This window comes from Triticum dicoccoides, chromosome 1A (genome assembly GCF_002162155.2).
Source record: "Triticum dicoccoides isolate Atlit2015 ecotype Zavitan chromosome 1A, WEW_v2.0, whole genome shotgun sequence".
NCBI lineage: Eukaryota > Viridiplantae > Streptophyta > Magnoliopsida > Poales > Poaceae > Triticum > Triticum dicoccoides.
This window is the reverse complement of record NC_041380.1, coordinates 141946126-141960043: the sequence shown is the minus strand read 5'-3', so window position 1 is coordinate 141960043 and position 13918 is coordinate 141946126. Positions and strand designations below refer to the sequence as shown.

At 40.9% G+C, this 13918-nt stretch overlaps 1 protein-coding gene across 1 annotated transcript in view; it reads left to right on the top strand.

The window, feature by feature from the left end:
• The window catches only part of LOC119367788 (triacylglycerol lipase OBL1-like), a 4462-nt gene extending 1124 nt beyond the window's left edge, over positions 1–3338 (top strand). Inside the window, exons 2-4 of the mRNA XM_037633197.1 lie at positions 963–1261; positions 2065–2098; positions 2199–3338. Coding sequence (XP_037489094.1) covers positions 963–1261; positions 2065–2098; positions 2199–3091 — 1226 coding nt within the window. The 3' untranslated portion in view covers positions 3092–3338. The remainder of the gene's footprint in view (positions 1–962; positions 1262–2064; positions 2099–2198) is intronic.
• The last annotated feature ends 10580 nt before the right edge of the window (positions 3339–13918 follow it).

Below are 13918 nucleotides of genomic sequence, written 5' to 3'. Positions count from 1 at the left end.
TTTTTCTGTCTTACTATGTGCCATTCTCCATGCAAGTTGTTTCACATATTTCCTTCACACGTAATATTTTTATGTTTTGTTGTCAAATTAACTAAAGTTCGCCGTATTCTCACTATTTCTCCTTCTTCTTCTTCTTATATTTGTCTTGTGTGTGTGTGTGTGTGTGTGTGTGTGAGGTTTTTCTTTATGGTTGTTTCCAAGTGCTAGAGTGTTAATTTAATCAAGTTTAAGTACACATATGTGCTAAATCCTTACAACAACACATAAAACACACATATATAAATGTGAGTTCATATTTACCTTTTCTTTATGGGAAGAAGTCAGATTTATGTGACTTTTAACTGTTGATATATAACAAAAAAATGAATATATATCTTCACAATTCGGAAGATTAAATCATCCAGTATCCTCAACGTAACGATAGAACTTGCATTTGAAGACTGTGTCCATGTGTAAAAGTCATGCATGTGGAGGGTTTGTAAGCAAATGACACACCATCAACTCGTATTTTTTATTTGTTCCCAAGTGTCATGTCTGTTTTTCCTTTCTTTCGTATGACCAAGTTACTGTCCTAATCAACGCATGCCACATATAATATATGCATATTAATTGCCATGCATATTTCCACCATAGAAAACACTTAAGTCAGGATATGTATGCATGAGTACGTAGGAGTACAGTTGGTTAATGAAGCAGCTCGCCTGTACAACAAATTTTGCTAGTACTCCCTCCGTTTCAAAATAGATGACTCAATTTTGTACTAAAATTAGTATAAAGTTGAGTCATCTATTTTGGAACGGAGCATTTAGCAGCTGAACGTATCAGTACCTAACATGAATTGATAGCTCGTACTAGTCATTAAATCAAATGGAGCACGCATGCATGATAGCAACACCTGATCTGAATTGAATGCGCGTGGAATGGATGTAACGCATGACTTGATGCGCGCACTCCACATGCAGTTAAGCTGGTGATCCCGCGCCGGGAGGCGGCCAACTTCCGGACGATGATCGGGATGATCGACGGGAGGACAGAGCTGAAGCCGGCACCAGCAGCATCTGTCGGCGACATGCGGCAGCTGCAGGTGCTCGACGTTGTGGTCTCCGGCGAGGTGGCGGACCTTGAGAGCGGCGGGTACGTGACGGCTGGGACGCCCCTCGTCCTGCGCCAGTACCTCATCCTCGAGATCACAGTCATGGCGGCCAAGATCGCGTACGAGAACGCCGCCTTCGTCAAGAACGTGGTCAACAACGTGTGGAAGGTAACTAAAATTACACACATAAAATGATCAACAAAATCCTTTTCCTAAAAATATACTTACTCTACGTGCAGCAACGTAACTGCATACATTCTGATTATTAAAGGAAAAAACATTTAGAGACAAGTGAAATACAAGTGGACAGCTCAAATGATCTAATGCGTTTTTCGAAGAAAAAAATGATCTAATGCGTACAAGTTGGACTATATGTATGCATGAGAACAGGACGGCAGCTAACACTGCTCAACGGTAGCAAGGACATCAATCATTTTGGGACAAACATATACACATGCGGGGCTTTAATTTTTCTATGCCAATCTGCATGCATGAATCGATGCGCGGAGACAAGTGTCTGTACAAAAATATAGAGACATGTGGTTATTTTAGATCTGTTTTCCTATTGTGCAAAGTTATCATAGATCTGCTGACTCGTGCACAACTATGCACGGCCCCCAACGTCGGTGAATACAGGATGGATTTTCACGTAGCACATATAATTGTTTTCTAAAATGCTAAATTAACTGGAGATTGGATTACTAACTACCCCCAACCACCCCACCAAACCAAATCCCACACCAAGAAAATTTCACTGTGACTGCCCTGAATTTCACCGTAGGCCTCCACTGATATACGTGGACAAACTAGTAGAGATTTTCTTTCCCAACTGCATAATAATATTTCCTTCTAAGCCATGTAATCTTACATGTATATTAGCAGACATTTTAAAGAAGTTCGAATGATAACCAAGGAGCATTATATTTATATATCTAATTAGTAAGCTAATATATGTGCGCGGTAATTTGCAGTTCAATTTCGTGGGGTTCTACAACGGCTGGAACAGTAAGTATCAAAGCTAGCACGAATTAATCAAGAGATCGAGATGGTTAAACTACTTGGATCACCGAGAGAATTGCTAGTATTAATCTGTACGTATCTGCAGAGTTTCTCAAGGAGGACACGACACAGGCGTTCGTTTTCACAGATCGGGCCAAGGATGCGAGCGTGGTCGTGGTGGCGTTCCGTGGCACGGAGCCATTCAACATGCAGGACTGGTCGACAGACGTGAACCTGTCATGGCTGGGCATGGGCGCCATGGGCCACGTCCACGCCGGCTTCCTCAAGGCGTTGGGTCTCCAGGAGGAGGACGGCAAGGACACCAACCGCGCCTTCCCCAAGGACGCCCCCAACGGCGCCGCCCCCATCGGCAAGCACATCGCCTACTACAAGCTCCGCGAGGTGATCCGCGACCAGCTCAAGGCGCACCCGCAGGCGCGGCTCGTCATCACCGGCCACAGCCTGGGCGGCGCGCTCGCCGCCGTCTTCCCGGCGCTGCTGGCGCTGCACGGGGAGACGGAGATCCTGGGCAGGCTCGGCACCGTGCAGACCTACGGGCAGCCGCGCGTGGGCGACGCCACCTTCGTCAGCTTCTTCCGGGCCGAGGTGGAGAAGGCGACGGCCTTCTACCGCGTGGTGTACCGCTACGACGTGGTGCCGCGGGTGCCGTTCGACGCGCCGCCCGTGGCGGAGTTCACCCACGGCGGCTCCTGCGTGTACTACGACGGGTGGTACGACGGGAAGGTGCTCCCCGGCGACGCGCCCAACCCCAACTACTTCGACCCGCGATACCTGCTGTCCATGTACGGCAACGCGCTGGGGGACCTGCTCAAGGGGGCCTTCCTCTGGACGAGGGCCGGCAAGGACTACCGCGAGGGCCCCGTCTCCCTGCTCTACCGCGCCTCCGGCCTGCTCGTCCCCGGCCTCGCCTCCCACAGCCCGCGCGACTACGTCAACGCCGTCCGCCTCGGCCGTATCGCGCCCAAGTCACTCCTCTAAAAGTCTAACTCAGACCCACTGTGTGTGTACGACCACAAGAGAGAGAATTGGTGATGAATAAGTTGTTGTTTCGGTTGTGTCGTGTCGTGTCGTGTCGTATCGTGTGTGTGCTATATTAAGCCTAGTACGCTTACGTGTTCCCCTGTGTGCATGCCTGCCGCTCTGTCTCGGCAATAAATCGATCCAAGGCCTTTATGAATATAATGCAATTGAAGGAGCTACTAGTTGTGGTAATTACTTTCATCAATCAACCGTATAATTTGTCTTCAAGTGTTTCTCCTCATCATCACATAAAATTAATTTGGGTTTTTATCATTTATATGCCACCGGTTGTGTCTCACTATTCAGTTTTGCCACTAGGAATTTCAACCGCTCAAAAATGTCATCGCTTCGTTAGACACATGCTCAAAAATGTCACTATAGACACCACTATTATGATCTCAAATCTCTTTTGCCATGTTATAATGACATAAATACCTATGGACCAACATGCTAGCTCTCCCTCTACTATCTCACTACAATAAAGTGTGAGGCCTACTTGATCCCAACATCGTTCTTATTTTTCTGTCAAATTATTCGCTTGGTTACTCCTGACAAGTGGGTCCACACTTATCATTGTGAGATAGATAGAATTGATATGTGTGTCTAGGCTTATTTTTGTCATATAACATGGTCAACGGGTTTGACGTGAAAATAACAATGTCTAATGGCATTTTTAAGCAAACATCTAACCGAACTATGTCATTTTTTAGATATCTAATGATATTTTTGAGCAAACATCTCACAGGTCAGTGGCATTTTTGAGTAATTGTGACTTTTAATGGCAAAAGTGAGTAGAGAGACACAACTAGTGACATAAATATATACACTGTTGTATTTTTTTTCTAGAAGCACAGTACATAAATATATGCTCACATACCCTTGCTCCTATGAACACACACGTCACCCTACTCTTATAAACACATCCAAAATACATTGACATATGTGATTTGATATCAGGTGAACTGAAGATAGAATCATGCACTCATCGAAGAGGACGAAACAGAGCCATCCATGAACATGTAGTATCAATTATCAATCGATGTGCAGTTGCCAGTCGGATACGACCGATCTCATGCACTATCCCTGTCCTGATCCCCCGATCATGCATATCTTGCTACGTGCACCGTATAGGTCGCGCGCCAAATTGCATTGGTATTGACGACAATATATGTATGCACGTATGTACGTGTATGATAACCCTTTAGAATGTACTTCCTCCATCCTATAATATAAAAACGTTGTTAAAACTAATGTAGTGTCAAAAATGCTCTTATATTATTAGACGGAGGGAGTAATATGTAGCAACTCATCGTCGTTACGAGCATGGTCATATCTAGCACGTCACTGAGTTTTATTTTTTGAACACGGCACAGACACAAACACACGTATAAATGTGCATACATTCATTTTTATAAATGCATGCATGCATATTCTACTTCGATAAGCATGTGATAATTAGTAAGAGAGGCCAAAGACTACAATTGTTCCTGATATTTAAAGGATCAATACTGTAGCATGTCACTCTGGAGTACACTATGCTTTGGGGGTTGAATGGATGATTATCAACAATATTTATCCCTACCCGCAAAAAACCCATTTATCCCTCCATCTAAGTCTACTAAGCCCCGCTTGGAAATCTCCGCTACCAAGGAAAAGAGGTGTGCTTTGGAGAAGCTTTCTATTTTTCTTTTGGCGGTTTTGCTAAACGTTAGGTGCCTGGAATTTTTTTTATGGTGCCGCATTAGTCACTTTTTGCAAACCGTAGCGCGAGGCCGAAGGCGAGGACCGCATGAGAAGCGCGGCCAATGAGCATTGCCGAAGGCATGCCATCGGTGGATATAGATGGAAGACGGTTACGATTTCTTCAAGAGTATGTCTATAATTTCTTATCCTTGCTTGAAAGCTCTTGTAAGGGTTGGTTTTATCTAACATGTATATTGATAGACCTTTCAGCAAAAAAATAACCCAACATATAACTAGAATTTAAGCACCTCGTAAATTAAAGCCGAACCTTAATTGTTAAAAGTGGTCTATGAAATAATTCTTCATAAAACAGAGTGCAAAAGAGAGAATTGCCTTGCCCACCACTCTACGGCCCTAAGTTGAGGACCTACAATTCCAGGATAGATTGAATAAATGAAACAAAAATGTAAAGTACTTTCCTTTGCGGGGAGTAAAAGTACTTAGTTATACGGATCGATATTCTTGGATATAATATTAAACTGTCACATGCATATAATAATTAAAATGCTTAAACCTTAATCGTCGCAATCTGTTGGAAAGAGGGTTAGATTTTAGGGAAAGCGAATAAATTTAGGTGTTTCTAGGTGAATGGACATTTTTTTTGGCTCTTTCTTAGGTGAATGAAAACCAAATGGTTTTTTTTTGTTGAGAATCAGATAAAAATTGGGTTTTTTTTCTTAGGAAACGGCAAAAATACCCATGATTCCTACTTAACGTTTATGCGCCAGTTCCTATTATTTTTGCAACTAACGCACACCCTCCATTCGACCTTCGGCTCGACCCATTAAACTTTTTTTCTCATTCACGCCATACATTAGCATCATTCTCTTGCCCCTACCCGTTTGGAGAACCATTTAGAAGGTTCCACAGGGTGTTTCCTGGTTTTTTTCCAGTGTTTGTTTTTCTCAATAAGTTTTTTTTCATTTTCGTTTTCTCTAAATTGCCAAGCTGTTTTCAAATTTGTGAGCTTTTTCCAAAGTTTTCGATCAGTTTTCAAATTCAATATTTTTTTCAAATTTATGAACATTTTTCAAAATCACAATAATTTTTAAAATTTCTGATTTTTTAAAATTCATGAATTTGTTTTGAATTCCATTTTTTCAAAATTATGATCTTTATTCAAAACATTAATTTTTTTCAAATTCACGAGCAATTTTCAAACTCATGATCTTTTTTCAAAATTATGAACCTTTTCCCAATTCTCGAACATTTTTCAAATTCATGAAGTTTTATAAACTACAAACTTCTCTCAAATTAATGACCTTTTAAAATTCAAAAAATATTTTTCATCAATAAGAAAACATCTGAATAAAAAACCAGTGGACCAATACACGTGTATATATCACAGAGCTAGTTGTAAGTGCATAAGTAATATAGCTAGCGGTCAAAGCTAATAGGCTGCGGGCCGTGTAGAGATCATGCGAGCGCCAATGCGTTCTGGAGCGGGGGCCGTATGTCTCGCTTATACCGGGAAGAAGGGAAGCCTGAAGTCACTAATTGAGGAGGACACCTTTTAAAGATCACTTCCACCTCAGCGGGTTGCGACAAGTGGCGCTGCATGTGCACCACTGGTCGCAACCTAGGAGTTTTCTCTTTTTGCAAGACCTGTTTATTTAAAACGTCTTATCTCTTAAACTGTGCGTCCAAATCTTAAACCGTTTTTACCGTTGGATTCCTCGCGTCGAGATCTTCAAAACTAGATCCCATGTTGATAGGTTTTCACAAACCATTTTCCTGAAAAAAACCAAACGAAAAAACCGAACAAAAGAATCGTGCCTCTCATGGAAAGAAAAAATAATAAAAACATGTTTTTTTTATTTCCGAGAGGCACGGTCGTGCCTCTCAGGGAAGCAAAACCGTGCCTCTCGTGGAAGAAAAAAAAAGAAAAAAAAATTCATTCATGCCTCTCGCAGAAGCAAAACCGTGCCTCTCACGAAAAAAAACGTGTTTTTTGTTTTTGAAAAGCGTGCCTCTCGCGGAAGCAAAACCATGCCTCTCGCGAAAACAAAACCGTGCCTCCAGCAGAAGGAAAAAACATGTTTTTTTATTCCGAGAGGCACGACCATGTTTCTTGCCAAAGCAAATCCGTGCTTCTCGTGGAAACAAAATCATACATCTTGTGGAAGCAAAAAAACATGTTTATTTGTGCCAAAAAAAGTTAGATTTTTTTTCAAAAGCTAAGTAAGACCGGTGGAAAGCCAAAAGGCCAAACAAACCGAAAAATGTCTAAAAAGCCGAAAACGCATGCGAAAGAAAAACAAAATCCGAAGGGACCGCCCAGAGAGCGACACGTGGCGGCGGTTGAGAGCACGCCAGGTGGCACGCTCGCAGCCCACCCCCAAGTTATCGCTGGGAGGCTCTCACAGGAATGCTCGTCAAGCAGTTGCTCCCAGGGAAAGGAAGAAGGTTCTTAGAGTTTATGGACAACTGAGTGCTTCTATCGTGAGTCCTGATGGAGTTCCAATGGGGCTTTGGACCTTTAATCAGGCATTAGCACGCCGAGAGCTGATGAGGATGATAGTGTTGCATGAATTGGCATTCTCATTGGTGGAGTATGATGGATTTAGAAGATTTGTCTCTAGTCTAAATCCCAGCTTCAAGATGATATGTAGAAAAACAGTGAAGGAGGACTGCATGAAAGCATTCAAGGAAGAGAAGAGAATTCTGCAAAGGATGTTCCAAAACTCCAAATTCAAGATTTCTTTGACCACGGACTTGTGGACATCAAATCAGACAGTGGGGTACATTTGCATCATAGCTCACTTCATTGATGGGGAGTGGAAGCAGCAGAAGAGGATAGTTAAATTTGCCGCTATGGAGACGCCGCACACATGAGCTGCAATGTTCAACATCATGGTGAATTTCATAAGAGAGTGGAACATTGGAGATAATCTCTTTGCTGTGACGCTAGATAATGCATCGAATAATGGTGCAATGATGAAGCTATTGAAGGCACATCTCCTGCTTAAGAAGATGTTACCTGGTGGTGGCAAGTTGTTTCACCAATGTTGTGCCGCCCATGTCATAAATCCGACATGTCAAGCAGGATTGAACTTCCTTGGTCCAGTGATCAACATGATACGTGAAACTGTGAAATACATTCGAAGCTCACTAAGTCGAAAGGAAAAATTTCAAGAAATCATTGAGCAACATGGTGTATCATGTGGGAGAACTCCAAGTCTTGATGTTCCAACTCGCTGGAACTCAACCTACATGATGATTGATATAGGAAAAGAGTATCGCGGAGTGTTTGACTCTTTGGCCATTCAAGATAAACAATATACCTTCAAGCCATCTTTTGAGGATTGGGGAAATGCCGAATATGTTTGCAGGCTACTGAAGGTATTTTATGAAGCCACTAATGTGATATCCGGCACAAAATATCCAACTGCTAACTTGTATTTCCATGAAACGTGTAAAGTGAAGCTGACCTTAGAGCAACAACATTATGAAGAGGATTCTGAGATGGGCACAACGGTCAAATATATGAAGAAAAAATTCAGAAGGTATTGGAAGATGACATGGTTGAGCCTTTGTATTCCAGTGATTTTGGACCCACAATTCAAGTTAAAATATATTGAGTTCCGATTTGGCCTAGAGTTTGGGAACGAAGCTGCAGCAATGATTGCTAAAATAAAAAATGTGTTCCAGGGTTGTTCAATGAATACCTCCAATTGAATGACAATGGATCGGATCCCATGTCACAAGGAGGTGGTGATGGCATGGTTGTAAGTGGTGAAGATCCTATGGATGATTGGGACCAACATGTCGCCCTCACTGTTTAATCAACAAATTTGGATTCTACCGAACTTGATTCGTACTTGTCAAAGGTACCCATCCGTCGAAGTGATCAATTCAATATCCTTGCATGGTGGCAGACGAACTCAGGTGAATACCCAACGCTAAGTCGCATGGCAGCAGATATCTTGGCGGCTCCTGCCTCTGCGGTGGCATCTGAGCCCGCCTTTAGCACAGGGAAGAGAGTCCTATCAGATTTTCAAAATCGAATGACCGCAACGACACTTGAAGCTCTTGTTTGCTTACAAGATTGGATAAGGACCAACGGTAAAGCCATACGACACAAGTTTCTTCTTTGTTTCTTGTTAATGCTTCAAGTTTACAAGTTTCTTCTTTTTTTTCTGCATCTAATACTCAACGTAGCTTGGGTTCAGTTCATGACATTATAATGGACTTACAAGGTATGAGAAACCTTCTGATGTATATAGTGCCATGTATATGAAAGTACACTTAAAGTATGAAGTCTGCTTTTTAATGAGGGATTTCATATCTATAGTTTATTCCAGGGAACTATTTGCAAGATGCAGCCCAAACATGTAGATGAATATATAGAGTGCTTTACACACAGAACTAGTGCTTTTTGTTTTTGGTTTCCCCAAGTTATACTTGATCTCTAATATATATATCTTTTTTCTATCAGATATGAATGTGTAGTTCAGATTCATTTTTTTCATCACCAAACTGTATTAAAAATATGCATTACTAACTAAAGTAACTTGATTAGAATATGTTGCGGAGTGGATGATGAGTAGTGTATAATGGATATTTAGAAGTGTATTTTCTTGCAAACCTGATCATGAATTGGTTTTCTGGAACACGCCTTTGCTACAAATAATATTCCACTGTTCACAAATATATTATTTAGTTTTTTAGGGATAAATATACTATTTAGTTGATGTGCACAGAATCACTCTTGTAACATTTCTTTGTAAATACAGATATCGAGGACTGATGCTTGTTGGAGCAATTGATGTTAAACCTCAAGCAGATGGTGAAGCAAAGATATGTTAGCTTTCTCTATAACCTACTGGATGTGAAAAGTTTAGCATGTTGAACCTGTAATATTTTGATCTTGTCTGAGTCTGTTGGATTGAGGTCATTAGCTTGACGTTCTTTGAAACTTGTAATCTTTTGATCTTGTTCGAATCTGTTGGATTGAGGTCTTTTGCTTGATGCTCTTTGAAACATGTAATCTCATGATCTCGCCATTTTACTAAATGTGAAAAGGTTAGACCTTTCATTTTACTGTATTGTGTACACGTTTGCTGACATATCTAATCTTTTGGGGACTTATTAGTAATTTGGCGAGGCCACAATTGTTGGACTGTGCAAACATTTGGTTCAAAAAATCTATAATCCTCTGGGTTGTGTAAAGATTTGCTAAATTCTGGGTCGGCCTCATGTACACAATGGGTCAATGGGGCCACAAAATTCTGATGAAATGGGCTGGCCCGTGGCCTCACATACTGACCTTGGGACCACGGGGCTAGGGCCAGGGCCGGGTCGGCCCATTCCCATTTTGACTCTTGGTCTAGCTTATCTGGGTCATGATGGAATAAAGGTTCCATTTTCTTGTAGCATGGCTACATGTTCTTCTCAAATATTGTTATGATATCATTTTGTGTTGTGTCCATTCGAGAGAGACCTGACTTGGTTGTTACAAGTCGAGGTAACTTGACATGCTCAAGGGACACGTGGAGCCGGTTGTCGAACTGAAGGCGCTCTACAACGAGACAATCCAGCGGTCCGTACATGGTGTCATGTCTAGGCTCCAATGACTGCCTCTTTGGCTACAACTACTAAGGTAAGTCCCTGGACTCTCCTTCCTTCCATGTTTGCTTTGGGAACTAACTTTCGATCTATGTTGTGTGCTCTGCTCTGAGGCGATGATATAGTGCTTATGGTTGCAAGTGCCTATGGTACTATGTTGTTAATGTTTCCATGCTCAGGTTTAGTGATATGCTCCCTGTTTAATGATCATGGCTTTGGTTTGTGGATGGTTATGCTTGGATTAACTGGATGTCATGGTTAAGCTTATTGATATGTGATATGTATCCAACGTATCTATAATTTTTGATTGTTCCATGCTATTATATTATCAACCTTGAATGTTTTATATGCATTTATATGCTATTTTATATGATTTTTGGGACTAACCTATTAACCTAGAGCCCAGTGCCAGTTTCTGTTTTTTCCTTGTTTTAGAGTATCGCAGAAAAGGAAAATCAAATGGAGTCCAATTGACCTGAAACTTCACGGAACTTATTTTTGGACCAGAAGAAGCCCACGGAGTATCGGAGATGGACCAGGAGAGTCCCGGGCTGCGCACGAGGGTGGGGGGAGCGCCCACCCTCTTGGGCGTGCCCCCCTGCCTCGTGGACAGCCCGAAGATCCACCGACGTACTTCTTCCTCCTATATATACCCATATACCCTAAAAACTTCGGGGAGCGGGATAGATCGGGAGTTCCGTCGCCAGAAGCCTCTATAGCTACCGAAAACCAATCGGGACCCTGTTCCGGCACCCTGCCGGAGGGGGAATCCCTCGCTGGTGGCCATCCTCATCATCCGGGCGCTCTCCATGACGAGGAAGGAGTAGTTCACCCTCGGGGCTGAGGGTATGTACCAGTAGTGATGTGTTTGATCTCTCTCTCTCGTGTTCTTGAGTCAGTACGATCTTGATGTATCGCGAGCTTTGCTATTATAGTTGGATCTTATGATGTTTCTCCCCCTCTACTCTCTTGTAATCGATTGAGCTTTCCCTTTGAAGTTATCTTATCGGATTGAGTCTTTAAGGATTTGAGAACACTTGATGTATGTCTTGCGTGGGATACCTGTGGTGACAATGGGGTATTCTATTGATCCACTTGATGTATGTTTTGGTGATCAACTTGCGGGTTGCGCCCATGAACCTATGCATAGGGGTTGGCACACGTTTTCGTCTTGACTCTCCGGTAGAAACTTTGGGGCACTCTGAAGTTCTTTGTGTTGGTCGAATAGATGAATCTGAGATTGTGTGATGCATATCGTATAATCATACCCACAGATACTTGAGGTGACATTGGAGTACCTAGGTGACATTAGGGTTTTAATTGATTTGTGTCTTAAGGTGTTATTCTAGTACGAACTCTATGATAGATTGAATGGAAAGAATAGCTTCGTGTTATTTTACTACGGACTCTTGAATAGATGGATCAGAAAGAATAACTTTCAGGTGGTTTCATACCCTACCATAATCTCTTTGTTTGTTCTCCGCTATTAGTGACTTTGGAGTGACTCTTGGTTTCATGTTGAGTGATAGTTATATGATCAAATTATGTTATTATTGTTGGAGAACTTGCACTAGTGAAAGTATGAACCCTAGGCCTTGTTTCAATGCATTGCAATACCATTTGTGCTCACTTTTATCATTAGTTACCATGCTGTTTTTATATTTTCAGATTACAAAAACCATTATCTACTATCCATATTGCACTTGTATCACCATCTCTTCGCCGAACTAGTGCACCTATACAATTTACCATTGTACTGGGTGTGTTGGGGACACAAGAGACTCTTTGTTATTTGGTTGCAGGGTTGTTTGAGAGAGACCATGTTCATCCTACGCCTCCCACGGATTGATAAACCTTAGGTCATCCACTTGAGGGAAATTTGCTACTGTCCTACAAACCTCTGCACTTGGAGGCCCAACAACATCTACAAGAAGGTTGTGTAGTAGACATCAAGCTCTTTTCTGGCATTGTTGTCGGGGAGGTTAGCGCTTGAAGGTATATCTTTAGATCTTGCAATCGAATCTTTTTGTTTCTTGTTTTAGCACTAGTTTAGTTTATAAAAGAAAACTACAAAAAATATGGATTTGAGTTTGCCTCATACACTTCAACTTTTTAATATGTTTCGTGAGTATGATGGAAAGGTTTGTGCTCAAGTGCTAGAAGAAGAATGCATTAGAATGTTTGGCACTAAATATTTGAATGATGTGCATGATTACAATGTTGTTAGTATGAATCCCTTGAATATTCATGATGCTAATGATATGCAAAGCCACAAGCTTGGGGAAGCTATGTTTGATGAAGATGATATTTTTTGTCCCCCAAGTTTTGATGAGCAAATTTATTATGATGAAAGCCTCCTATTTATGATGATTATATTGATGAAAGTGGATTTGGAGAGGTCATGACTTTATTTAGTGATGAATCCACTATTTTGGAAGAGGTTCCAATTGATTATGAGAACAAAGTTTTTATCTATGATGATTATTGTGATGACACATTTGCTATAAAGAATAATGATAACCATGAAACTTGTCATCATGATTTTAGTTTTCAATTGGATTATGCTTCACACGATAGTTATTTTGTTGAGTTTGCTCCCACTTCTATTCATGAGAAGAAATTTGCTTATGTGGAGAGTAATAAAATTTCTATGCTTGTAGATCATGAAGATCATGAAAAGAATAGAATTTTGCTTGTGTGGAGAGTAATAAAATTTCTATGCTTGTAGATCATGAAAAGAATAGAAATTTTATCAAGTTTAACGCCCCTAGCTAGGCATGATGATAATATCAAGTTTCCTCACAAGTATAACCAGCACCTAAAGCATTCTTTTCATGATCTACAAGCATAGAAATTTTATTACTCTCAACACAAGCAAAATTCTTCTCATGAATAATAGTGGGAGCAAACTCAACAAAATAATTATCATGTGAGGCATAATCCAATAGAAAATTAAAATCATGATGACAAGTTTCATGGATATCATTATTCTTTATAGCATACAAGTCATCAAAATAATCATCATAGATAGCAACTTTGTTCTCATAATCAATTGGAACCTCTTCCAAAATAGTGGATTCATCACAAAATAAAGTCATGACCTCTCCAAATCCACTTTCATCAATATAATCATCATAAATAGGAGGCATGCTTTCATCATAATAAATTTGCTCATCAAAACTTGGGGGACAAAAAATATCATCTTCATCAAACATAGCTTCCCCAAGCTTGTGGCTTTGCATATCATTAGCATCATGGATATTCAAGGAATTCATACTAACAACATTGCAATCATGCTCATCATTCAAAGATTTAGTGCCAAACATTTTAATGCATTCTTCTTCTAACACTTTGGCACAATTTTCCTTTCCATCATACTCACAAAAGATATTAAAAAGATGAAGTGTATGAGGAAAACTCAATTCCATATTTTTTTTGTAGTTTTCCTTTATAAACTAAAGTAGTGCTAAAACA